Source organism: Pelmatolapia mariae, linkage group LG10_11 (genome assembly GCF_036321145.2).
Source record: "Pelmatolapia mariae isolate MD_Pm_ZW linkage group LG10_11, Pm_UMD_F_2, whole genome shotgun sequence".
NCBI lineage: Eukaryota > Metazoa > Chordata > Actinopteri > Cichliformes > Cichlidae > Pelmatolapia > Pelmatolapia mariae.
Genome location: NC_086236.1, coordinates 24,540,263 through 24,566,450, shown reverse-complemented (window position 1 = coordinate 24,566,450; position 26,188 = coordinate 24,540,263). Strand labels below are relative to the sequence as shown.

The following is a 26,188-nucleotide window of genomic DNA, read 5'->3' as shown; positions in this document are numbered from 1 at the left end:
GAACACTGAAGCAGAACTGGTTCCACATCTGCACCATCACCTGCCGAAAAAAAACCTCACGATGGTTCAAAATCGTTTAGGAATAATCAGCTAATTAGAATTCACCCACAATTTTTTTTCTGTGTTTGGAATAGATTTAATCTGCAGAAAAAGACATCACAGACTTTTTAACCACTGTCAGGAATGAAATGAGCTTTTAGAAACTGCTACATTTGACTCTTTCTTTCCATCCAGTCATGCTTGTAAAGGAAGACCAACAGGACAGCTACAGATCCTACGGTTGTGCACAAAGTCGCTTTGAGATTAATACACCGCACCGAGGCAGCACAAAGAAGCCTGGATTGAATTCAAACAATGGAAGCAGGGCCTCTGTATTCGAGCCCACTTTGTATCTGTCACCTTTAGCTTTTGGCATCGGCTAAATGTGACGTGCAGAATAATAGTCTTTGTGATATAGCAGCATTGTATTTGTCACAGTGCACCTCAAAGAATTATGAAGAGTATAGTCGGTACATGAAGGTAAAAATGTTTTCTAAATACGAGGACCAGTTATTACAATATGAAAATATTACATTTGCTTAAGATTAACAATCCATTATGAAAAGGGTGGGAAGGGGGCACAGAAGAGCATCACAGGTTCGATAACATGAGTTTTTTTAGGTCTCTGGAGGAAGAAGGCCAGCGAATCAGCACAGCATTACTCTGATAGGCAAACCTGAAGAGTTCTTACCCCCTTTAGGAACGGGGTGGTCTACTTTTTCTCTTGAGTTACCTCATCATCATCATCATCATCACACCAATGAATCAATATCCTTAAACTCAGTATTTGGTACAGGGAGTAACACAATATCTAAAAAGAAGCAGTAAAATACAAACCAGGTTAATCCAGTTCCCACAAATAAGCAATGCACTGGTTTACACACAGTAACAACTTTCCTCTTTTCAAGTGCAAAAAAAAGAACAAAAAAAAAAGAAGAAAAAACTGTACGCACATACGGACACTCACAGAGACACTGGCCCTTCAGTTCATGACAATTAAAGAGAAACTTCCTTTCGATTTGTCTCTCGAGTACAAACATCTGAGGTCAGCAACGACTCGACTGCACAGCAAGTCCATACAGTGTAGAATTCAAAGAAATTGCTTCGGCAGCCACTTTGCATATAAAGTCTGTATAAAAGGAGCAATAGTAAGAGGCCCTCTTCAAACGTTACCCCTTCTCCTAACTGCGAGCTGAGCTGGAGAGACAGGAGGAGCGAACTGCAAGTTTGGTTGATGTTTCTCCAGCTGAAATAAAGGCGAGAGGTAAAAACAGGAATACGGCGAGTTGACCCCCCCCCCCCCCCCCCCCCCCCTCCAAACACCCACCCACCCACCCACCCACTCCCAAGTTTACAGAGGTCTGATAACAGTGGATGCATTGCAACTCAAAGAAGATCCGATCCACATTATCACAGCAGAGTAGGAAGATGTCATTCCGTACAGACGGTCTTTCGTATACAAAACAAAGAGTCATGTAAAAAACAGAAAAACAACAACAACGGGCGTACGTGGGTACACTCCAACATGATGAAGACGGTAGAAAAATATAGACCTTTTCTTAAAGTCACTTAAATCCAAAAAAGTTTCAGGATAATTTCTTAAAGTCTTATTCAAACTGCTTAACCTGAAGGCATTTTGGTTTTAGAAAATTGTATCAGGGGAATTTTTTTAAATTACTAGTTAAAAAATATGGAAGAAGCAACAACTAGGATTTGGTTAACATACTGCAAAATTAATTTAAAAGCTTTGAATTTTGTGAATTTGTCTGCAAATCTGGATTTATTTGGGTGATAGCTTCCACCTGTAACCTGACATATTGTCACATTGTGGTTAGCTATGAGATTATTAAGAAACATGTTCCAAATCCTTGAACTTTAGAGTCATTGGCAAGTCTGCACTACCACTTCTTTCTTCTGTCTTTAAAGGACTAAGAGGCGAGAGCACGGCCTACGACCCCTGCGACTCAGGATAAACAGAATGGTTGGATTAATGGAAAACAAGCACAAATGTCCCCTATTTGTAGACCTTTCTTTGAGGGACTGAGTCTTTATTTCTGTGCCTGTTAAACTGAGGCTGGGAAGAGTACTGCACATATGTCACATATGATATCAGACTAGAAAATGTATAAACTAATTTTCTACCTTAGCAGATTTCAAAACAGCAGCTCTAATCAGTTCACAGATGAGTTATGCCTCATTTAAAGCTTCACATTTATGCTACAGACAGACCACCACTGCACGACCCAAATTACTGCAACCATGTGCAATGAATTTGCGATCTTGTTGTCTTTGAAATTGTTGCTCTGGAAACGACGACCAGATATGCAACCACTCGCAGTCAGCCGTCTTTAAAATGACTTTGGCCCAACGCGAAGAAGCAGTGAGACAGAGGTAGTCTGCTATCGGTCTGGTATCGGCATGCAGTCTGTTTGTGATAATACATGAGTAACTGTAAAAAATCAGTAAGAAGTCAAAGCCTGCTGCAGTCTCGACATAACCATAGACGACTTCCATTCAGAGTTCAGTCAGAACCTCTGAAATAGATCTATTTATTCTGAAATAGTGGCATAGCTGCTGCAGGAACAGCGATTTTACTGCAAAATGATACAGGAATTCAGCACTGTTGCTTTTCTATAGGAAAACGGCCAGAATCCAACCAGCTGACAACAAGTTGAGTCGAGTCCTATTGCAAAGAGATGCATCACAGACAGGTTTCTCTCATCGACGCAGACTGACTATAATTGAATGCAACATGATGGCAATCAATGTGACTGAGAGTGATTGCAGTCAGTTCAAATTGGACTGCAACTGTTTAGAGACAGGTTGCCTGGCGGGAGGCAACCTGTCTCTAAACAGTTGCAGTCAGTTGGGTGCAATCTCCTTGTGATTCAAAGTGGTTGCCTAGAGGTTATTTATTAGCAACTAGTTCGTAAGCAACTTAAGGGGAAGTCAGGTAACTATACTTTGCAATGAGAACGTTTTTAAACGCAAGTCTCATTGTTTTAGTATGTTACACCTTAAACCTGAATAGGATTTACATTTGGACTAATTCACAGTGAAACAAATGCCCTTTTCTAATCAAACCAAAGCCTTCATAATGAAAGAGAATGCATAGTCATGACGCGCACGAGGAAGAAATTCAGTATGGAAAGCAAGGCGAAAGAACAGGGGCTAACAACATTAGCATTAGCTAAAAACCTCCAACTTGTTCACAAAGGTATGAAAATATTAAAGTATATTTGTCTCGAGGACTTGTAAAGTAGTGAAATTCATGAAAAAAATAACTTCAGCCCCGTTCTGGCGATCCCATTTGAGAAACGACACCTAGGTCGCAATTAAAAAACGGTACAAAATAAAAGCATCTATGTTTCGCATTGCTGTTTAGAAAAACAAAAACAACACAAATTCCCCACAAACACAGAAATGAAACAATTTAGCTCACAGTTTCCAACCAGATAGGCTACGCTAACATTAAACAAATGTTAATGTTATATCAAACTATTATGTGCTCTTTAATTTGAAAAAATATTGGGACACGCCCCCTAACAGGACAAATTCATGCTTAACAAACGTCTCTCTTATAAAGTAACCACAAAAGAAACAACGCACACTGCACAGTGTCATCGTAGCAGAAAAACCTTTAAATATTTTTTGAAATCATAGAGTGTAAAAAAAGGTGTTGCGCTCTCATTCCCACTTTCATTACAAGCTTCTTTTAGTGTATTAACCTGCATAATAAGTGTAATGTTCAATACTGCACTGCTATTCTTTTCTACTACACAGGCTGCTTCACTCAAATAAAAACTGCCATTACCAGCGTCAATTGCTGTTTTTCACTTTTTGTGATACGTTTCCCTCCTGGCTCCATAACGCTCTATTGCACAGTGTTTAAATTAGTAAAAAACAACAACAAAAAAAATAAATAAAAATGTTAATATGAACCAAAAACACTGTGTGAGGTCTGCACGACAAATTCTTCTAATCTTTGTGACAATTCAGTTGGTGATACTAAAACAAACGCATGGGAAATAAAGTGCATCGAAATGACCTCTGTGTTGCTACATATGGTGGACGCATCCAAGCGGTTCAGTGGAAGCAGTATTAAAGTCCCTCCTTTCCATTTCTGCATGCATTTATGATTCATGGCAACAGAGTCAGTATCTTCCAATGTGTTACTGTGACTGTAAACAATGGGAATGGAAAGGAAGAGGTATTAGAAGAAAAAGAAAAATGTGTTGAGATATCTGAGTGATGTTAGATATATACAAAATATTGGCACATTATCTTAAAAACAAGACGCTGGATGGAGATCAAGTTGTCTAAGAACAACTACTTAAACAACTGAACCGTCCAGTCTTTTGTCTCACAGTATGAAAAGTGCACTAACTGCCAAACACAACAGCATTTTCCAGTCCTCCCTTCACGCCTCATCAATGTCACTTCAGTCCTGCTCTCTCTTTCACCTGCGCTAACTGCCTCCATACACTTGCGACCCCTGACCCTTCTCACACCTGCGTCTCCACGCCGTTAAGCTTAGGCATCAAAATGCGAGGAGTCACCCCAGAGTTGAGGTCCCTCTCGAACTCCAAAAGCTGGCCCATGAAGTTGAGATTCGGCGATACCACAGGACGGCGGCTCCGCACGTATTTGTAGGCATCTGTCATTGTCATGAGGGTGTGCTTCATAAGGTAGGCGATGACAATGGTTGCAGAACGGGACACGCCTGCCTGGCAGTGTACCAGCACTCCCTGTCCACTCTGATATGCCTCCTCTGTGGATGAGAGCAACAAAACGGATGAGCTCAGTTTTCTTTCAAGAAGTAAAAAAAATGACCTAACACTGCATCAGTTTTTTTCTAAACACAAGTAACACACATTTAGCAACATGTACATCATCAGCACTTGCCTTTAATAATTCATTTCATTTGTAACTTTAAAGAAAAAGTTCTATTAAATAAACTTGTAGGTGAATCACAGAGTGCATGGCACAGAGTCAGCAATTCACTTCATAGACACTATAGACACTAACACAATAGCTTTTAAAGGAAACAAAGGAACTAACGATCACATTGCAAGTCACTGCCTTTCCTCTCTCTTTCAGTACAAAAAGAAAAATCAGGTTACCAGGCAACAGTTATCGCAGACTACTGACTTCAGCTGAAGTCACAGCAAGGAGTAATAAAGCATCCCGCAAACACTCTGACACTGAGTAACCACTGTTTGAACATTAGCTCATGATTGAAAAATAAAAGTGACAGTAACAGCTATCTGCTCGACGTCTTAATAAACATATGCTCGATGTCATTCCTACATCTTCTGGTAAGGGGAAGCTTGTTAACCTTAATTTTGCTACACTATCCTTTTATCAACAAGACCAACTGCGGGTCCTACCTGCATACCATGCAATACTAATTGAGCTCACTAGCTGTCGCAGTAATGAGACAGAGGCTTGTTTTTGTATTTGAAGAGCAGTGGGACCGTGACAGTTGAGATGCTGGTACAAATGAGTTCACCAGTTCAGACCAGTGTCCTCCTAGAAGTATGCCACTTGGAAGTCATTCAGGCACTTATTTGGACAAACTGATGTATTACCTTAATTAGTTTTAATTTCATTGTTCACTACTACATAAAAACTACATTTATAGAATCAACAGTGAAATCTACTAAAACACTCTAAAAGGTTTGCTGACTTGGCCACAAAATTTTATTTTAAAAATAGAATTTTCCTTCTTCCAGACTTCTACGTCTTCTTTGACCTCTCTCTCTTTCTAATAAAGTTTCTTAATAAAACAGGATTAACACCGCCTTGCTAAATGCTTGTTAACACAATAATCACATGGCAGAAGACCACACCAGATGCCAACTGGAGCTACAATCCACACGGGCTCATCAAAATAAGCCAAAAGAAGATTGCTGAAGTGTTATGCTACATTTTATCGATAGTTCATGTTGCTGGTGGTGTTGTAATGGTGTGGGGGTAAATTCTTGGCACACTTGGCCCCCTTAGTACCAACTGAGCATTGTTTAAAGTTCTGGATTGTTCTAAGGCAAACAGGGGGTCCCAGCAAGGTTGACATAATAAGGTGAATGATCAGTGTATTTAAGATGCTATGTGGGTGCCTGCACACACATGTGCTTATTCAAAACAATATTAGAAGAGAGGGCATGACTCGGGGAAATATTGGTTATAGATGCCCACTCTGGTCATCTGTGTCATAATCATATCGTGGTTTTTAGATTGGCCCAGCTTGACATTTTTTGTCTAGAGTTGCTTCTCAATAATGTTTCTTGGTTAATGAAGTAATTTGATGCTGCTTCATGCCCAAATGCAATGCATTCTGTACATAACACATAAATTAGCACAGTTAAAAATTAGCATTGCTCTGATATTAGCATGCTAGCTCCCACTCACAACCAGTGTTGCCAACTTAGCGACTTTGTCGCTATATTTAGCGAGTTTCAGCCCCCTTAGCGACCTTTTTTTCTAAAAAGCGACTAGCGACAAATCTGGCGACTTTTTCTGGTGTTATTGGAGACTTATTTATGACGACTTTTTGACGTGAAAGCGCGTATCGCTCTTAGTCTCAACAAGCAGCGGGTGCTGGCGTGGGCACCTCGCCCGTGCCAAAGCGCTCACGGGCGGAGGATAGTCCTCCCCCAGCTGCTATCAGGGCAGGAGATGTTCACACCTATGTGTCCAAACTGCAAATGAATCGCGCATGAGCGAAGCCGCTGCTCCCGCACTGACTGTAACGCAGTCAGTTCTTCTTTTACTGTGATGCTGTTTTGTGGATCACAAGGTTTAAAACTACTTATAAACACACACACACACAAAGTAACTCCCCCAGAGTGCCAATTGCGGGTCACTGTTGCCGGTGTGGAGCAGGGTTGGAATTGTGACATTAAAAAACAATAATTACTAACAGAAATTTAATTTGTAGTTCTAAATAAATTCTAAATGCATTTAGGACGTTTTTTACTCACTTTATGTCTCTTCCACGATGTTATTTCTCTCTCCAACAACGTAGTATACAATTACATTAGCTTGACCAATTATCCAAATTAGGCGATGATGTCATTTAGCGACTTCTAGCAACTTTTAGGACAGCCAATAGCGAATTTCATTACTGAGGAGTTGGCAACACTGCTCACAACAGAATTGCTAATTCTTGGCAGTAGGTTTACCACTTCAGTGCTGACACAGCTACTAGTTAGCACCTAAGCTGACATTTTTGGTAAAGGCTAACCCCTTTTTACATCTGAAAGATAGCTAAGATAGCATGTACTACGTCTCTCTCTATGTAATGCAGAAACTGATTTCAAGCTTCTATATAAATGCTGGTAGGTCCACAAACAAGCTAAGCCTCCCATTACTTGGATTAGTATTAGTAAATGTAATTACTAGTGGTGTCAGCGTTAATCTCGTTAAAATGACGTTAAGGCCAAACCGCGCTAATGTGTTGGCGCCGTGTAGCCCTCGCACAGGGTGATTCACGTTAACTCGCTAAAGGAGATTTGAGGTTATGATGTTAACGTCATTTTAGCAAGGTTAACGCTGACAACACTAGTAATTACTAAAGTAGAACTTTTAACCCCTTATTACCTAATAAAGTAATCCCACCACAGTGCCCAACACTGCACACATCAATGTACAAGAGTTGGAGCACTCACCAATAAACTCAAAAACCTCCTCGAAGTACTGTCGAAGGTTTTGCTTGCTGTTGTCGGTGGCTGGGATCCTTTTGTAGCGCAGACCAGAGCTGACGTGGTAGAGAGGCAGGTGTGTGGTCACGTTGACCACGTAGCCGATGTTGAGGCGTAGGAGCAGGTCCAGGTCCTGAGCATCTCTCTCATTTCCCAGATACAGGAAGGGCAGGATGGGACTGACCACAGCGTTCTCCGCATCGGGAGTCATCACAGATTCATCGGAAAGAGAAGCCGGCAAGGAAGAGGAGAGCGGCAGAGAGAGGCGCACTGGGAAACGATAGTGTGGAGAGGTGGTGTTAACTGTGAGTTAACAAGTAGCTGCTACAACAAAGCACCAAATCAAGAGAATACTTAAAAAATGAATACAATGCAATGACAAAAACTAAAGTGAATCTGCAATTCTGTCCCTGATGCAAAAGTGGGTCATATTATTCTGTGTGTGTTATTGGTAGATTATAAAAGCAGGTTGCACTAGAACATTAACACTGTCATAAAATGAAGCTAACCAAAATATTTTGATCAATAGCTGTGATCAAAATGAGCTGACACCAGCTATTATGACCCAGGTTTACATCACTGACCACAATGGCCTCAACACAATTGGATTTTAAGCTGTTCTTACTTCTGTTGTTCTCCTCATCTTGCTCTCTGTTCAGGGAGTTCAAGGCCAGGTGAAGTGACTGAGCCGACGACAGAGTGTGTCCTCCCTCCCTGTCTCTCTGCCAAGGCTTGGGTTTGATTAGCGTAGTGGGGGCGGATGGTGGAGGGGAAAAGGACACAGGTGACGGTGGGGAGGCAGAGCGGGGAGAGGGGGAGGAGGGATATGCTGCGTCTTCGTCATGGTCAGGCCCATCGCTCATTCCCGCATCCTCGGCTTTATTCAAAAGCCTCTTCAGCGAGCTCCGACCGTCGTCATACTCTGGTCCTGACCTGCAGCCCATAAAATCGAGGGCTGCCATTTTGCCCTGCTGAAGCCGCCTCCGTCCAGCGTGGTCTGTGAGCTGCGTCTGTGCGTACTCCTTGAGGTTTTGACAGTCCAGGAGAACGAGCCCCGTTCCATTACTGCCATTCTGGGTCTGACTCGCACAGGTTTTCGCGACTCCTACACCTATCCCAGCACAGTGATTTTTTTGAGCTTTAGAGTGGGTCATCTTCTTGGCCAGTTCTTCGGGCCAGATGGTGCGCACGCTGTAGTCGTCATCATCGGCTTGATACACAGACATCGGATGAGCTGCTGGAATGCTTCTTCCTGGGGGTTTGCCTCTGCGAGGGTTGTATGTGACCACTATGGGGTCGCTGCTGCAGTAGCTGCAGGTGGAACTGCCCGTTTGGGAAGCTTTGGGGTTGCAGCCTGTGACGCAGCTCTGTATCGCCCGCAGAGGGGCAGAAGAGGACAGCGGAGTGCAGGGAAGACATCCTCCTACAAGTTTTTTGCGAAGAATAGCAGGACTCTCAAAATTTCCAGCCTCACCAGAGCAGGAGGCACAGCGGAGAGGTTTGAACAGGCCCGCGCGACACTCAGAAGCAGTGCTGTTAGAAGACGAGGTGTTAGAGGTGGAGGCGTTGGAGAGACACCCACCCAGATTTCTCAGGCCCATTTCTTTACCTCCTCTCTTTACTGCTCCAACATTGTGACCACAGGAAAATGAGGTGGAAGTGCTTCCACCACCTCCTTGAAAGCTAGCCGAGTGCCCTTTACACCCTCTGCATCTTACCAACCTCCAGCAGCCACAACTGAATGGGTGCGCGCAGTCGATGGTGCAGGTGTGGTCAGGGCTGGGGAACCCTCCAGCGTGGGAGGAGCAAGGAGAGAGGGGTAAACCATGAAGAAGGTGAGGGCGGTGATCCCTGGGTTGAGAGGCTGGGTGAGGCTGTCTACGTTGCTGAAGAGAGGCTGCGACATAGGTGGGTTGGGAGGAAGGAGATGGGGGGTAGGTGGAGTTTAGGATGGCAGCATGGGGCAAAGGGACAGAGTTGTGGTGGTGGGTCAGACTGTGACTATTTAGGCTTTGATGGACTGGTCCCAGTTTGGTGCTTGTCCTGTGACCTATAGAGGAAAACTCGTGGTCACCTCTGTTAAGAAAACCAGTGTTTTCCTTCTCCTTTTCACTCCTAAACTTATGCTGCTGCGCCTGGGCGGGGACAAACTGTAGGACCCCACCAGGGGCTGATGACAGCTGACGAATTCGCTGTGGCCTGTGTTCGACGCCACCTGGCCTCCCTGCAGTTCCGGTTTTTCTCTCACACTGTCCTTGTTCAAACCCTGAAGAGACACATTTCCCTCTGCCACTTTTTATACTCCCGCTACGCCCTAATGAGTTGCTGAATCCTCCTCCTCCTCCACCACCTCTTCCTCCTTTGTCCAATGTCACTCTGATATCAATAGTATGCGTGTGTGAGGGCAGACGCGGGCCGAGAGTTACCGTGCCATTGCTGTGGCAGTGGCTAGGGATGTGTCTGACGGCCGCCGGGAGGACAGGTTGGTCACCCTTGAATTTCTGCACACGAGAGGACCTGTGCTTGCATTCCAGAATCAGAGATTTACAGGTGGGTGAATAAAATTGGGACTGAGAAGGATGGAGATGAGCAGGTTGAGCGACTTGTCCATTGGAGGAGGCTGTGAGATGAGAGGAGTGCTGCGGGATAGTCTGTGGGGAAGCCTCGCAAAGGACTAAATTTTTGGGGCGCTGAATGACCACTATGCGTTCGTCAAGAGGGAGGGGAGGCATCTGGGTTTATGCAAAGCTGTCCAGTGAAAGGGGAAAAAGAGAGATAGAGAAAATAGTCAGGGATTTAGTCTTAGTTCACATATACACTGGAAATGAGGGGCACACTTTACATTCCTTCAGTTTAGATGCAAACAGCACATGCTCATAAAAGATTATGAACATTGCCTTGCAGCTCCTGAGTTGCATGATGTACACAGATGCAAATGAAAGATTTTTTGTAATTACAGCTTTCAGTGTTTTTTTTTGAAGAGCAAAATTATTTGTGAAATGTAAAGTAAAGCTCCAAATCCTCAACAATAATGACAACTATTTTCACAACATCAACAGCTTTTTAGGTTTTGTATATTTTTGTAAGTCACCTGTAAAGGTGTCTTCCTCGTGACAAACCATGCCAAGAGTAAATACAAAACAACCGACCAACAATCTCTGTTTTGACCTTTATTAACTTGGTGGTATTTCTCTTCATATTTGCTGCAAATGAAAGAGAAATTCTATGAAGTGAAGACCCATAGAGGTGCATGTTTAAGGTGAATGGATATCACAGGAGTAATGACTTTTAAGGAATCCATTTAAACATGCACTGCACAGTCTCAGTCTGCTTATACCAGGGCCAGTGGACAGACGCTTTAACCTTCATCTGTATTTATAGGAATCTGACATTCAGTTTGAAACTGCTCCCGGGTAATCCTGTTGGCATTCAACTGTGAGATTCTGAATCCAAAGGTTCAAGAGTGTGTACCTGTTTGCTGTTAGCAGCAAATAATCCTAGCTAATCCTGATAGCAGTGAGGCTTCTTAGCAGCTCTGTTGCAAAAGCTGCATCAAACAAGCTTCAGTAACCTTCATCCCTCTGAGAGGTCCCCAACAAGATGTGTGAACATGAAATAACAGACCATGTTAAAAGCAGCTGAATATACTGCTGAACATAGTATGTTCTGGATGTTAACATTATGTAGCCTTTATTTTGTTTGTATGCTGAAATATGTATGTGGATGCCAAGCTGATTTGGGCACTTAATGTTTTTCAATCTGTTGAATTTGGCACAAAATGTCTTTTTGTATTTCCGTCTCTGCAGTGCATTTTCACTGTGGAACATCCTAGTGACTCACAGTTAGCTAATGGCTCAGTGAGATTCTTCACTTTGTGATTATCTGAGATGAAAGACTTCCTGCCCACAGCCATTAGGCCATTCACCCTGTCTTTGGTAGCAACTAATTTAACCACATCCTTTGGGCCAATTAAAAACAAGCATTTGTCCAGGCCATGGTATAAACAGAAGGTCACCACGTAGAAAACAACACGGCTCAGCTGGAGAGAAAGTTTTCACATCATGACGCAGCAAAAAGAGATGAAGTCAGTGTAATAATAAAACACACATCGAAGTGTCTCTATAGCATTAAACTGTCTGAATGAGTAATGCTTCTAATAACAGGTCGCTGCAGTTACTTCACAATGTCAGAGTTGAAATTTTTACACTTTTTTTGGTACATTCATTATAAACTAGGTCTGCTTTGAAAGGTTAAAATGACATATTATTGTCGTTGAGGTAAAATCCACCCACTGCCACTTATACTCTGTCTGTGATGTTCACTGTGCCGTGAGTTGTTTGGTTGATGGACTGCTTTAATTTCCTTTTTGCCACACTAGCAGACATGGTTGCACTGGTGCCAGGGCTGGTCAGCTGGGAGGATATTAGGATGCTAATGTTCGCGTTAAGCTCTAAACACAGTTTTCTCTGACAAAGAAAATAAAAACTATTCGTTAACTCCTGCCTTTACTTCAGCCATAAAAGGTGTACAGCCTGGTTAACCTTATAGCCGGGGGAGGCTGTTTTAATGTCTGCTTGTTTAATGTTTAATGCTTTGGGATTGAAAATTTGGTATAAACTGGTAAAGTGTGAAAGGGGCAACTGATTTCAGTCACTGAAAATTGATTTCTGGAACTAAGCCTTTTCTGTATGCATCAGTCTCACAAGCCCAGAGCCCTGGCAACTGACGTTAGTTAAGAAAAATGTGTATTTTCTGTCCGGTTGGTGAATGGTTTGTTGACAGTTGCTAGATGAAATCTGCTACACCGAAAACCTCCTTGGTTGCTAAACATTTACATGGAAGATGTTGACTTGTCTGCAAACATTCACCAACTGGTTGCCCAGTGGCACTGAAACAATGCAAATCTTCTTCAAAGTTAAAGTTGTGCCTTGCTACTACAAACAGAACGTTTCAACTTTTACTTTGAAGGGAAACAGTAACCATTTCCATTATGTGCCACACTTTTCTGTTTCACTACCACACAGCCAGAAGTTAGTGACTGCAGATAAGTTGGTGCCCTCTATGGGTGTCCATGGCGATTGTGCAAATGAGAAATGATGCAATCTTAAGGAGGTTTCTAATGCAACCCTGAACACCTCGTTCTGACCATTTTCACCTACCAGCAACCATTTGCCAACCAGTTGGAGAAGTCGACCAGTGGTTGCCAGGCGGTTGCTGACCAGTCTCTAGGCCTGTGTCACTGGGGCTCTCATTGTTTTTAGCATTTTTTTTGATAAAAGACCTAAATAAATGTTTAATTTGTCATTCTACCCTTCCACAGCTTTTTATTAGCACTGTTCATGTGTAAAACACCTTTAGGCTAAGCTTTTAGATACTCATCTACTTTAATACTTTAATACTTCAAAAATTAATCACAAACTAAGATGGTTTAGAAACGAACCTTTTTGTAGTAAAATAAACCTCACAGCATTATATTAACTTCTAACCACCTTTTGAATGTTGTCATCTCAGACGCCTTCCTAGCTGTAATTTTAATTTTCGATATTTGATCACACTGACTGCTGCTAACCAGGCACTTGCAGTGGCTGGGTTTCACAGACTGACCCTCAGTGTTTACTTCTTTCAATTTAACCCTCAGCCTAAAAGCGTAAAGGCACTTCCTATACTGATCTTTTTATATTAGCAGATCTAGCAAACTAGAAGACCATCAATCAACCTGGTAAATTACACAGAGCTGTTTTTAGAGAGTGATTGTTGAGAGTGGATTTTCTTTTTTAAGCTCACAACCGTGAAGCAACATTCAAAAATCTCTCAGCACAATGGGAGACTAACAGGTTAAAGTGGGTGCTGGGAGGAACAGATAGCTCGGGACGACACCGGCTGACAGAAACAAAAGAGGGTAGAGATAAAATACAGGGAGGCAGATTATAACGTGACACTATAAACCACAGACTACGGGGAAGGAAGGGACACGTCAAAGTGATCTAGGGATGCCTTCGGTCCCACCACAACACAGTTACCAACCCATAGAGAAAGCAAACCGCGCTCCAGTGTCCCCATGCTTATATCCACGCACAGAGTCTGGTGATGACATCCTCATCTTTTTTTCCTCTTTCAGCCTTGCCTGTGGTGAAGGGGGTGGGTGTTACAATGACCCAGTTTTGTCATGGTGGAAGTCTCTATCACTCTGATTACTTTTCTGTCACATGCTGTAAAGTGCAGGCTGGTTAGTGGCATTTTCACTCAGCTACAGAGAGAAAAGGAAAACACTCAAAGCACAGCAGTGATGTTAGCATGTTGTTTCACAGCAAGAACAAAAGACACCACAGCTTTTAAAGTTTCAATTAGGAATTCTGCCTAATCTTCTAAATTAAGCCCATTCAGTGCTTCAAAGGCAACATTAAAGATTGATAAAAGATCCTATTTTCACATCTGCCAAGGAGATTGGATGTGATTGGTCTGGTTGGCAGGGTTAGATGGATTTCAGAGGTCAGGTTTGGCCAAAATGGACCAAACCAAAAGGATTTCTCCAGGATTTCTTAAAATTATTTATAACTGTGAGATAGAGCATTTAATTAAAATTGAAATAAGAAAAACTTGATGTTTTCAAGAAAATATCACAAAGTAAGAATGTCCAAGAATTAAAGAGCAGCGGCTCCAAACTTTTTTCAAGCAGTTAAATAAAAAAGTTTAAAGGCCCTACATTTGAGATGTTCTTGAGTTTTTATTTCTCTTATTCAAAAAACTCCTCAAATTACACAACATTGAACAAAATGTAAATGTGTGTATGCAATATGAAACAACAGAAAAAGAGCCATATTTGTGCAGTACAGGAAATCCTGAACTTGGAGGACGGTTAACAAACCCCAGCAGAACAAGTACTTTTTATGCTAATACTTTAAGCACATTGGGTTGTTAGTACGCGAGAATAAAACAAGGGTATGAGAGCTGTTGATAAAACGATTTATCAAATTTGTGTTTAATTAGCCGTGTTTATGTAAAATCACTGCAGTTGGTTGGTCCTAATTAACCTGCTCGCCTAATGGAATCTGATAAAAGTCTGGGAGCTACCTGCTCTGCCAACATGCTGTACATGCCGAGGGCTGATGCATTTCCAGTAATTGTATTTTTTTAAAAATAATAGTGAGGGTACAAAGTGTACAGGGTTTGTTTGAAGCTTTTTTAAAAGGGCAAACTCATTGTTTTGTGATCACAGAAACAGGCTTGTTATTTTCAGTTTAGGATTTGACAGTTTTTCATTGTTGGCGCCTTGTTAATAGCTGAAGTTGACAGATCCTAGGCTGTCTCTAATTGCATCCAAAACACGCACACAGATGCACAACAAAGAGCAGTCTGTTATTGCATATTGGCAGAGCATGGGCACAAAAGGGACTGGCTTATCGCTCACTGAGATATTAAAGAAAGTTAGAAAAGAAACCCTTTCATCATTTTAATGGGCCAAATTAATGTGTTACTAACTCTGACCCTTCACACAACATTTCAATAATGGTAAATAATGCTGTTGTATATAATACGTAAAGTGTATTAGTCTCATAATTCATATCAGTATGTGCACAAAGCTAACTGTATATTTTCAATATGTTTTGAGCACTTTTCTGAGGATTCTGTATGAAACATTTGACAGCAGGCTACATGAAACTGAATAAACAAGCACCGCAGGATGAATGACACACACACACACACACACACACACACACACACACACACACACACACACACACACACACACACACACACACACACACACGCACTCATGTGTGAATACTTCAGGAAAAATATCTATACTTTGCTAAGCTTTTAAATCACATTAGGTGCTTCTGAATTAGAGCGCATAAAAGTGAAATGATTTGAAATACAAACTTTTGCACTTTAAAAGCAATATTTTTGGGGGGAGGAAAAAAAAAAGAGTGCCACTCAGTTTCTGTTAGTAAGAGCTGCATGATCCTGCGGGGGAGATCATGACGCCCTCCCTCGGCTCATATTCCACCAGCAGAGCAGAGATAACGGCTTTACAGTCACAGGCGAGAACCAGAAAGAAAAGGTAGACTTCCTAATGTTTTTCCATACCACTGAACTCTCCCACAGCAAAGAAATATCTGCAATAAAATTATAATTTCCTTGAATGAAGTATTAAGAGTGATTTCCTGTGTCAACCAGGCAATTTTAAAGAAATCCAACAATTTTTGTTCGAGAACAAAAGAAGTGCATCCTGATATGCATTACACAATAAGGCCCTCATATGCATAACAGGAGGACAGTGTAAAGCTTACAGTGGGAGGGCCATCGCTGCATAACCCCACAGTGATCAGTCACAGTGCTGATTTAGGCAGTGTGGTCCATTTCCAGCTGCAGAGGCATTGCAGTGAGTGTTTTTGGGGACAAGCTGTTGAGGGGAGGGAGCTGGTGTTTTTTGGGAGCAGATGGTTGTCTGGCTTTGCAAGATTGATAGCGATATTTCTGCTCTCTCTCCCCCCACCCCCGTTTTAAGTAGCTACTTCATCACAATGCACCTTACAGCAAACGCAGAGGAGACAGCAGCAGAGCAAACACCACTGTGAGGATGCTCAATAACTCTAAATGGGTTGATTTAAAGAATCTCTTCCACTGCTATGTGTTTTTTTTTTGTCATGCTTTTTTTTATATATATAACAGTAAGGGTTCTTGAGCATGGCAGGAAAATTTGTCATCTTGAGTCACTTGTTTCCAGAGGCTGATGAGCAGGCTGCTTCTGTCAGAGGACGATCCACATTTCCGCATTTTTGCTTGTGTTGAGCTGACAGTGGGCACAAAATGACAAGAGGCGGCCTGCTGCTCTCTTTGCTCTTTCACACACATAAGCAAACGGACAGATGGAAAGAACGAGTTATGGGCACTGGACACAAGCTGGTGTGAAAGTTAGTTAACAGATTTCTGTAGTGTAAAGTGTCAAATGTAAAGGAAATGTGTTGATTCAAATTATTGATGGACGCTCACTAATAACATATAATAATAAAATGAATAAAGTAAGCTCTTTATGCCTATGTATTACCGTTTGGTGAAAATTATGTCCTCATGTAATGTTATAACGCTGGATGACTCCCATTTAAAATCATGAAGGAATGCAAGAGCAGGACTATATGTTCTGCACTTTGAAAAATGTGTTCTTTTCCTTTCTTGCTGGAAGTAACACAAGGAGATCAATACCACTCTCAGTTTAATGGAAGGTTCGCTGCAGGACTTCTTCCTGGAGTCTTGTTGTCCTCAAATTTAGAGTAACAATACTTCAGTGGTGACTGTTTCTGTTTTGGAAATAGCCCTACATGCAGTTCCCCTTAAAAGGTTCTCCCTCACTTTTGCACAGCTTGAACAAATTAATGTATTACATATTAAGCTTTAAAGGTAAGTGCATGAACATTCAGTAGCTGCTAACCAGCTGGCAGTCTTTTGCGGGAGAGAGGGAAAAAATCGATACAGCAGAGTATCACGATATTTTGATATTGTAGCAATACATTGAAACCAAGTATTTTAACAAGAGGGCTCATCTCATGCACCAGCATCCTGAGATAACATTGGCTGACCAATGAGTCTTTGTCAGTGAGCACAACTCGAGTTGACTCAACCTAACTGGCTGCCAGCTGGTTGTATTCTGGTTACACTGCTGTAGAACAGTAAGGTTGTTGAGGTCAAATGTAACAGTTAAATGTGAATTTCTGTCTTTGTTTACCGCAACACATCAAAAAATGTATCACTTTCAATTGCTATATTATAATAAACAGATTGTATATAACTCCAAAATTTACCCTATTCAGTTTGAGACTGATAGCAAACTGATTAATGGAATGTGCTTGTCAATCTCATCAATCTAAAAAAAAACAAACAACAACCCATAAGTAACTGATGGGATATAACTTTGGATAAAATACATATTGTCAAAGCTTAACTTTGAAGATTGTGATTTGTAGCTGAAAAAAGGTGATAAATCAAAATGCACATTACTGCAATACTAAACACATTGCAAAATCGCAATATTATCTTATTGTGAGTGAAGTATTGTGATAACATCATAGTGTCTGGTGACTCTCTGAACTCTAATGGTAGCTGGTGGAGTTGCAACCTGCTCAGTCAGCCTGCAAAATCTGCCTCCATAGTAATGATGGGGGCATTAGACCCATGAAGGCTGTGGCAATAACACTGTGACTTGTGGTCAATCAGCAGTTTGTTGTACATTTAGCATTTGAATGTTAATCTACACATTTTGAAATTTTGGGAAACGTAAAAAACCAAAGAAAATTGTGTACTTAAAATAACTTTTCTCATCACAAAACTCATTGCAAAAAAGTGCAGACTAATCCTTTAAAATTATAGCTTAAAATAAAATCACAAAAGCTAAATTTTTTCTACATATATGACTTAGTGATTTTAGTGGCTTAGTGAATTAGACCAATTACTCTATGTACCTCTATGTCTTCATTAAAGAGTAAACAGAGCAAGTTTCCTTGACTTGCACGGATGTTGATAGCAGAGAATAATGTACCAATCATCAGGGCCTGTCAGGACTTAAACACTCGAGCGTGACTTGGCATTAAACTTCAACAAGCCAAGCAGCAGAAAACTCCTCCTCTGTTGTACTGCTAAACACTGATAATACACTTGGCTGACCACCAAAGCGTTGTGGGAAACATTCAGTCCAGAAGCAGCCAAGTGCCAAGCACACAAAATTTGTTCTACATGTAAGCAAAACACATACTCTGCCCATCATCATTGGGTGCCTTGACAGTGGAGTCACGGCAGTATGTAGTCTCCCCTTCAACACGCCCCAGGGTAGAAATGTTAATTGTGACAGCAGTGGGTTGCAGATAGGAAAAGGGAGCAGGGAGCGAGGCTTCGCCTGCCCATCTTAAGTATGATATGAATGATAATGACTAATAAAGCACCCAGCACAGATAGCTGCTTGCCAAAGTGGGTCAGAATCACATCTGAATAACATTTTGACACAGAAACAAGTAGGTTAATGTGTCAGTGTCAGGTGTTATTGACCGACTGAGGTATGATTGTGTATTACATATTACATAGTAATTAATTACACTACTCATTAGGTTAGTCTATGTATTAGTAAATTAAGCTTTGGCTGTTCTAGGTGTACACTCAGCTTTAACATCATTCTTAAGACGTGTGAAACTCATTCACGCACTATAAATGTTTTTCGGACTCACCTATGCTTAATGTGAATGTGACCGTTCACAGTGACTGTGTAATTTCGTAGGACAAATTTGTGGCATTTATTTCTTTGGAGCAAACTTGATTTTCATATTTTTCACATGCAAATAAACAATATTGACCAATCAGAATCCTGCAATTGGCAACAAAACGTGCACCGTTACTGAATATACAATCTGACTATCTCTGAAATTATTTCTCTACCACCTCAGATGTGAGCTCAAACTGCCCCACTGAAATCCTGAAATATGTATGAAAGCCGGCGTGATACAGCTTCAACTCCTGAATCAAACCACGAAATTCTCCCTTCTGCTGCCTTATTGTGAGAACCCAGAATCTCTTTTTCTTCCTTTTCTTGTTTAGAAACATCAGGAACAGCTCACCATCACTTCTTGTCGACTCAGTTTTTTCATAGTAAACTTTACCGTCACGTTCTTGTCCTTTTGTGCAAGAAAATTAAATCTACAACACTGTTTTACATTAATGTGTGTCAGAAAAAAAGGGATTGGATTGCAGTAGTATATTATTTGTAACAAAGCTTTGGAAGCGCATTTAAAATAGCATAAATAATGCGTTATCAACGTCAGGCTTTTCTGTAATGACATCAAGTGACAACTACTGACACCTCAGACTAAGTGAAGTTAGACAAGATAAAGAAACTAGTTTTTAAAAAAGTTTGGTTATTGTGTGCGTAAGAACGGCACAGAGATGTGTGCAAGTCATTGTGAGTCACACTCTAATCAGACCTTAGTCGCACATCTAATGATGCATTCACTTGAGACAAAGGAAATGTCTGGCAACTCACTTGTAAGTGATGACTTCGTTGTGACTCAGATGCCCAAATCAGAGTATTTTGCCAACAAAGGCATGATAATGTTACAATAATGACACACGAGGCTGGATCGTTGGCGGCCATTCTTAAATATCCAACATCTCAAATAAAACGCCCTGCTGTTTGGCTGAGAAGGCATTTATGCTCTCTGCCGGTGTGCGTTAGTTCTTTGCATGCTTTAATTTTTAACAGCAATCGGTCTCAACACAGCTTCCACCACTACGGGCTAGGGAGGCAAAGTCAAAATAATTACATCACCTAATCGCCACAGTCAGCAGACAGAAAGTGATGGAAGCAACAGCACAAGCTGGCCAATCAGTGAGCATTAAGTCAACTCAGTTTATGTACATCGCACATTTAAACACAACAGACGTTGACCAAAGTGCTGCACCGCAAGAAGGATTATCAAAAAGCCATGCAAATAATTTAAGAACAATTAACACCGAGACAAAGAAGGATAGGACATGTGGTGTTATAACCCTCACACATCTGTGCAGTTCTTCTTCTCCTTTTTTTAATTTAACAAAAATGCCAAATACAACCTACCAACCGAGGAGAAAACCAGTGCTAATCACCGGCTCGTGCTTTTACCTGGGCAGGTTCATCAAAGCACTGGGTCAACTGTGCAAACTCTGAACAGCACAGCTGAATGATTAGCCTCAGCGGGGTGATCAATAAGCCCACAACTGACCGTGTCACATTTAAAGAGCCATATTAACAGGAAAAACGCAGCCCAGGGCACGTTTATGTTTGAAACTGGTTTGCCTCTATGTTATGACGCTGCAGATGTGCGTTGGTTGTAAAGTTAGGTTAGCGAATCTAGCGCTAGCACTCTGTTTTGCCTCTCACCGTCGTCTCATCAGCATCACCACAAGCACAAATAAACACTCACGGTCTTCCTCTGGACTCTTGTTCACATGGACATTTTAAAGGCCATTAATTGTCAGTGTATTTTAATTAGTTGCTGTTTATATGCTGTATTCTTAAACCTCGCAAAAAACAATGATGCTGTGGGGTGTAACAGCACAGTGTGCTGGTTAAACAATGAGGAAGGCGTTTAAGCTCTGTGCAGTTTTATCGGAATGCCAAAGAAATGACAATCCTAAAATAGAAATCTAAGAATAGACAGTGACAAAAGGAGCTCAGGAAGAGGTTTTGTGGTTGGTTGGGACTTGAGCCCTCTGTCAAGTAAAGATAAGAAGAGAAATATTCTTTGAATATATAATCTCTGTAAAAAGAACACCGTCTCAATTACCTTTAAAACTCTTTAAATGTGCTCGTTTCCATCCACCGGATTTCAGCTCACACTGTAACTTTCTGACACGGCCACTCTTGCAAACAAAGGTAAATAAAAAAGTCTTAAAGATTAACTGTCAAACAAGATGTAACAACGCGTAGCGAAGCCCTCTGAGTGACTGTGTGTGATCACTTGTTACAAGGCTTCCCCCCTTCACAAGCCTAAACCAGTGAAGGGGGAAGGTTTAACTGGCGGGCAGGAAGGGTTTAAATCTAGTTTAAAGACCTCACACACGAGAACCTTTGGAGGAGCAGAGCAGAAAAGCTCCACTGGGTCCCAAATCATTTTGTCTCTTGCGGGTAACACCGAAACCTTATGCTATTTGACAGAGAGTTGCTCAACTCGAACAGAAAAAGAAAAAAAAAAGTCAACAGCAGCATCTGTTAGTTGCAGCGTGGTAACAACACTCGGTTTCTATTTTCCCCTCATATACTCGAAAAGAAACCCCCTCCCCTAAGAAAGTATGAGTGTGCATGAAAACAATAATACAGAACACCCCGGGGCTGTCGCGGCATCTCTCAGCGCCAAGGCCGGCCGGCGGCGTCAACATTTAGGAGGAGGAACGCTTAATGATTTAATCATTACTAACGGTGGGAGTGATTCTGAGGTCACATTGGGAGGATTCATTTGAGGTCTGGAGCCCTATATGGAGCCGGATCACATGTTTCAGTGTATTATTTCATATTAATCAGACAGGCTGTCATTGGCTGTTTCTTAAAAAAAAAAATCATGGTAATCCTGTGGGTTATTACTCACTTGGCCATATTTAGTGTATGTTTGCCTTTAAATAAACTAGTAATGTTTCAGAACTTCACTTGCATAGTAACCACTTTAGTGTTCGTTTCGCATTTGTAAGACATCTTGTTATAAATGATTTAGGATCCATGTATGAAAAGCAGTGACTTCCTGTATTTGAGCATGCAGATGACAACACATATTAGTTTTCCTTTTTTTAAATACCAGCTCGTAATCCAAATTAAATCATCTACTTTTAACTGCTTGCCACCAATTCAGAGCTCCCGTTTCAGTCAGTCATACAGTCCAGCAGTCTCCAAACAAACCCTTCATTCATTACCATCATTACCAATGCTTCACTGTATATGTTATGTTGTTTTATATTATTTTATTTTTTATTTTTCTTCCTTGCACTTTTCTCTTTCACACTATAGAATGCTCTCTGCTCTCTCACTTGCCCCCATTAGGATAAATAAAGTTATCTGAATCTGAATCATTCACTTCTCCTCACAGCAGGGCTGCAAATGTGATCAGTTAATCTCCTGTGGTCTATAACACGTCAGAGAGCACGAAAAGTTTTAAACTCAAACATATTCAATTTTCCATGAAACAGAGAAGAACCAGCCAGCTCCACTCTGGAGAAGCTACTGAGTTTGCTGATTCATTTCAGGTAACCATTACAATCAAACCCTGTGATCACTTAACAGTCATCCTGACTAGTCTGCTGACTCTGACTTTGGGTGTGACAACAGAAGACCTGTTTCAGGCCTTTGTCCATTTACAGAGGATTATGCACATCCACATGGAGAAAAATGCCACTACGGTACTAAGTGTTTACTCTTTAGTCAACACTAGATTTATATTTAAGATGCCAAGTTATCATTGCCATTTTCTATCTTGGCCAGTGATTATTGTTGGATCTGTATGATGCAATGTACCTGCTGTACTTTTCCATGAGGAACTTTCTAAGGACACTGAAATACTGCAGACACACACATTATCATTATATATAGTGTGAAAGTAGTACATAGAGAGTGATTTTGGACACCCACGTGGCTGTAACATTGTTTCTATGGTTTCCTGATGTGTGTGCCTTCTGACATTAAACTCAAGCACATAAAGAATATGCATACTCATCACAGGGAAGATGAGGGTGTTAACCTTCATGTCCTTCAAGCTACTATATCACTCTGATGTGATCATAGATTTTTTTTTAAAGTAATCTCAAGTGATGCTCATGTTCCTGTGTTTTATATATAGGTTGAAAATATTTCAGAGTTAATCAGCTGCTGTTAATCAGTTTAACCACTTTTTAAATGCTACCTTGATGTTTCTTCCCTTGGTTTAATAGATGGAGGTTTTTAGCATTGTCTAACAGAAGTGTTGGACCATCAGCAGAACTGCTAGTGCTTTCACCTGGGCAGGTTGACCGAAGCACTGAGTCAACACTGAGCAGCAGAGCTGAACGATCATTCTCAGCGGGGTGATCACTAAACCCACAACTGACTGTGTCAGGTTAAAGAGCCATATTAATAGGAACAATGGAGCCTAGGGCAGGTTTACATCTGAAACTGTTTTGTGTCTATGCGATGCCACTGCAGTGATTCTCCTGCAGATGTGTGTCGTTGGTAAAGTTAGTGAAGCTGCTAAACAACCTGCTTGCTTCACTCTGACCACAGCCTAACTGTAATCCACCAGCCTCCTGTGTAAATGGTGGAGGTACAGGTCATCAGTCACTTACATAGGCTGGCATATTTATGTGTGTCTGCACCTTCATCTCTCTGTAAATGGCATCAAAATCTCTGGATCCTGCTATTTAAAACAACAAGCTCTCCTCGTCTCATCGGCACCACTACAAGCGCAAATAAACAGTCGCATTCTTCCTCTGCACTCATGTTTACTTGGCGATTCTAAAGGCCAGTAATTTCCAATCTTTTACTTGCTGTTTGTGCAGTCGGTAGATGGCGCACCGTCTAATTTCTCCGTATTTTAATCGCATCACCGTGGCACGGTCTTTTAACCTTTACTATGACGAGAAATGAAGCTAATGCGGGCCCGGACCAGCAGGCCTGTACCTTCACTTCCTGCCTCTGATGAAGCGTGGACGTGCATAATTAAGAGTTCACGTGTCGTTCTTTGCTTAGCCCCTCCACGGGGCTGCAGTTATTTATCACAATAAATGACACACGCCGCTTATCACTGCAAACACAGATGACTGATGGCATCCGGCAGCCAGCGCTGAAATGCACGATCATGCTTTGCCTTCTTCTTGTTTCTCTCTCTTGCATTCATATGACTGCACAATGACGGCGTTCAGGAGCAGATCTGTGCTGTGAGATAAACCGTTTGAAAGCAGATGCTGATGGGGGACTATCACCGGCTGCAGGCCGACCGGACCGTGCACTACGACGACTTACTTAATAATAAATTTAAATAAAAGATAACATCACTTACATCAAGAGTGGCAGTCCCGTAGTGTTTTCATCATTTATGCGCAGCGGAATGAGAGCTCCTCATGTCTGCAGTGGCCCGAATAGCACGACCCGATGTGTTGGTATGATCCAGATGTGTAACACCTTCCCCTGCCTGCTCGTTTGTACGTGAAGCTTATTTAAAAAAAAGGAAAATCACAAATAAGAATAATATCTTTTAAAAAACCCTGCTTTGACTAGACGATGCACAGCTCTGCCGGACTCACAGTAAACAGATAAATTAGGAAATGTCATCAGGGGTGCTTGGCTAACTCAGCTGTCGTCACGTCTGAGCGTGTGTCACTCTGAGCTGCGAAGCGTGTGTGAGGAGACAGTGACGGGGGAGGAGGGCTCTATTGTCTCTACTGCGGATGACATCATCCCAAACCAATGGCTACACGCACGAGAGGAAGGACTCAGGGGCGAGCACGCAGCACGTGCGGGCTGGAGGAGGAGGACGTGGAAGAGTGAGGGGATAATGTAAAACTGGTGGTGTGCAGTACTGCGAATTTTGGTATCGATCGGATACCAAGTAGTGCCGATACCAATACCGATACCGATACTTTTGGAGACCTGGAATGTAAATGTGCCTGTCTTTACGGCACTTTGGGTCCACTTCTGTCATTTAAGTTATAAGCTATAAATTAAACAGAAGGACAGTCAACACAAAAAGGCACAGAGATTTTCCATATTGCATTTTTGAGGTATATATTTCATTAAAAAAGTACAAAAAATGTAACACAATTCAGTGGGCTACATACTGAACTTAAGAGGATAGAAACAAAGTATCAATGCTATCTATAGTATGGTCTGATACAAGTACCAGCATTGATATGGATACTGTAGCTTTTTTGATTGATTTGCCCACTTCTACGTGGCACTCTCTCCAATCAAAACATTTCCCACAATAATTCATTAATTAAGTGATTAAAAATAAAATAAAATCAAAATAAAATAAATACGGAAAAGCTACATCTGTTTCTTTTGGCAGTGCCTATTACAGGTTTAAGATGAAGACTAAAAATGTTTTCTAGCTCCTGAATGTTGCATATTTTATTCAGAATTTATTCTTTAACAGATTTTGTTCTGAAATTGGCAGCACAGGCTCTGTACAGTATATATCCCAAGCTCAGGTTTGAGGGTTGTGCAGTACTGTATAGACTATTTGCTATTCCCAGGACTGCACCCTTCTGTTTCAAATTTCAAAGTTTGTTTATAAAACGTATAAATTGAACTAATGATAATTTAAAAACAATAAAGACAATTATAAAGAACTACACTAAGCACAATAAAAGAAATACAATAGAAATATATATGACAAAAAAAAAGCTTACAGAGACTGAGCCAATTCTCCAGTTTCAGGGTTACAGCTCCTAATGCTCCTGTTACCACTGGGCGCTCTCTTTGCAACCATTTGGCCACGCTCATCCAGACCGAATGACATCCTGATGTCCTCGCTGTATATCCTGGTGAGGTGGATCAGTGACTTGATGTCTTGCTCAATCCTGGCATACAGCTTGATATCATCCATTTACAGGAGGTGGCTGATGGCCACTCGATTCCTGAATCTATGCCTGTATCCGCTCTTAGCGATGAGCTGGCTGCAGCGGTTTCACTTTAACTTGCCATTTTGACCTCCATCATCCTGAATCACTAGAATGATATAGAGAAACAAACAATAAATCCAGATGTTTGTCTCAAGAGGTAGTTTGAACAGGTCATTGTGTCAATGGTCAGAACTTACACCGGCAGTTATGCATTATTTTCTAATATTCTAGTCTTTGGGCTTCAATAAGATGATTGTGGAGAAACAGCTATTTGGATTCCAACTATTGTTACTACCACAGTTATTATCAGAATGTTTAGCCTTCAGTGAAAGGTATGCTTTCAGAGA

The 26,188-nt window shown here is 41.4% G+C and overlaps 1 protein-coding gene across 3 annotated transcripts; it reads right to left on the bottom strand.

Moving 5' to 3' along the window:
• Positions 1–1,387: 1,387 nt before the first annotated feature.
• On the bottom strand, positions 1,388–24,604 carry si:dkey-175m17.7 (uncharacterized). 3 transcript variants are annotated; one of them, XM_063485865.1, is made up of 6 exons: positions 24,522–24,604; positions 24,278–24,429; positions 13,767–13,866; positions 8,368–10,490; positions 7,710–8,012; positions 1,388–4,810 (listed from the first exon to the last, which is right to left on the bottom strand). In XM_063485865.1, exons 4-6 carry the CDS (start codon positions 10,472–10,474, stop codon positions 4,545–4,547), a joined length of 2,676 nt encoding a protein of 891 aa, XP_063341935.1. In that variant the 5' UTR covers positions 10,475–10,490; positions 13,767–13,866; positions 24,278–24,429; positions 24,522–24,604; the 3' UTR covers positions 1,388–4,544. The 3 variants fall into 3 exon arrangements, with proteins under 3 accessions (XP_063341935.1, XP_063341936.1, XP_063341937.1); XM_063485866.1 differs by lacking the exon at positions 13,767–13,866 and having other exon boundaries at positions 24,278–24,598; XM_063485867.1 differs by lacking the exons at positions 13,767–13,866; positions 24,278–24,429; positions 24,522–24,604 and having other exon boundaries at positions 8,368–12,983.
• Positions 24,605–26,188: the final 1,584 nt, after the last annotated feature.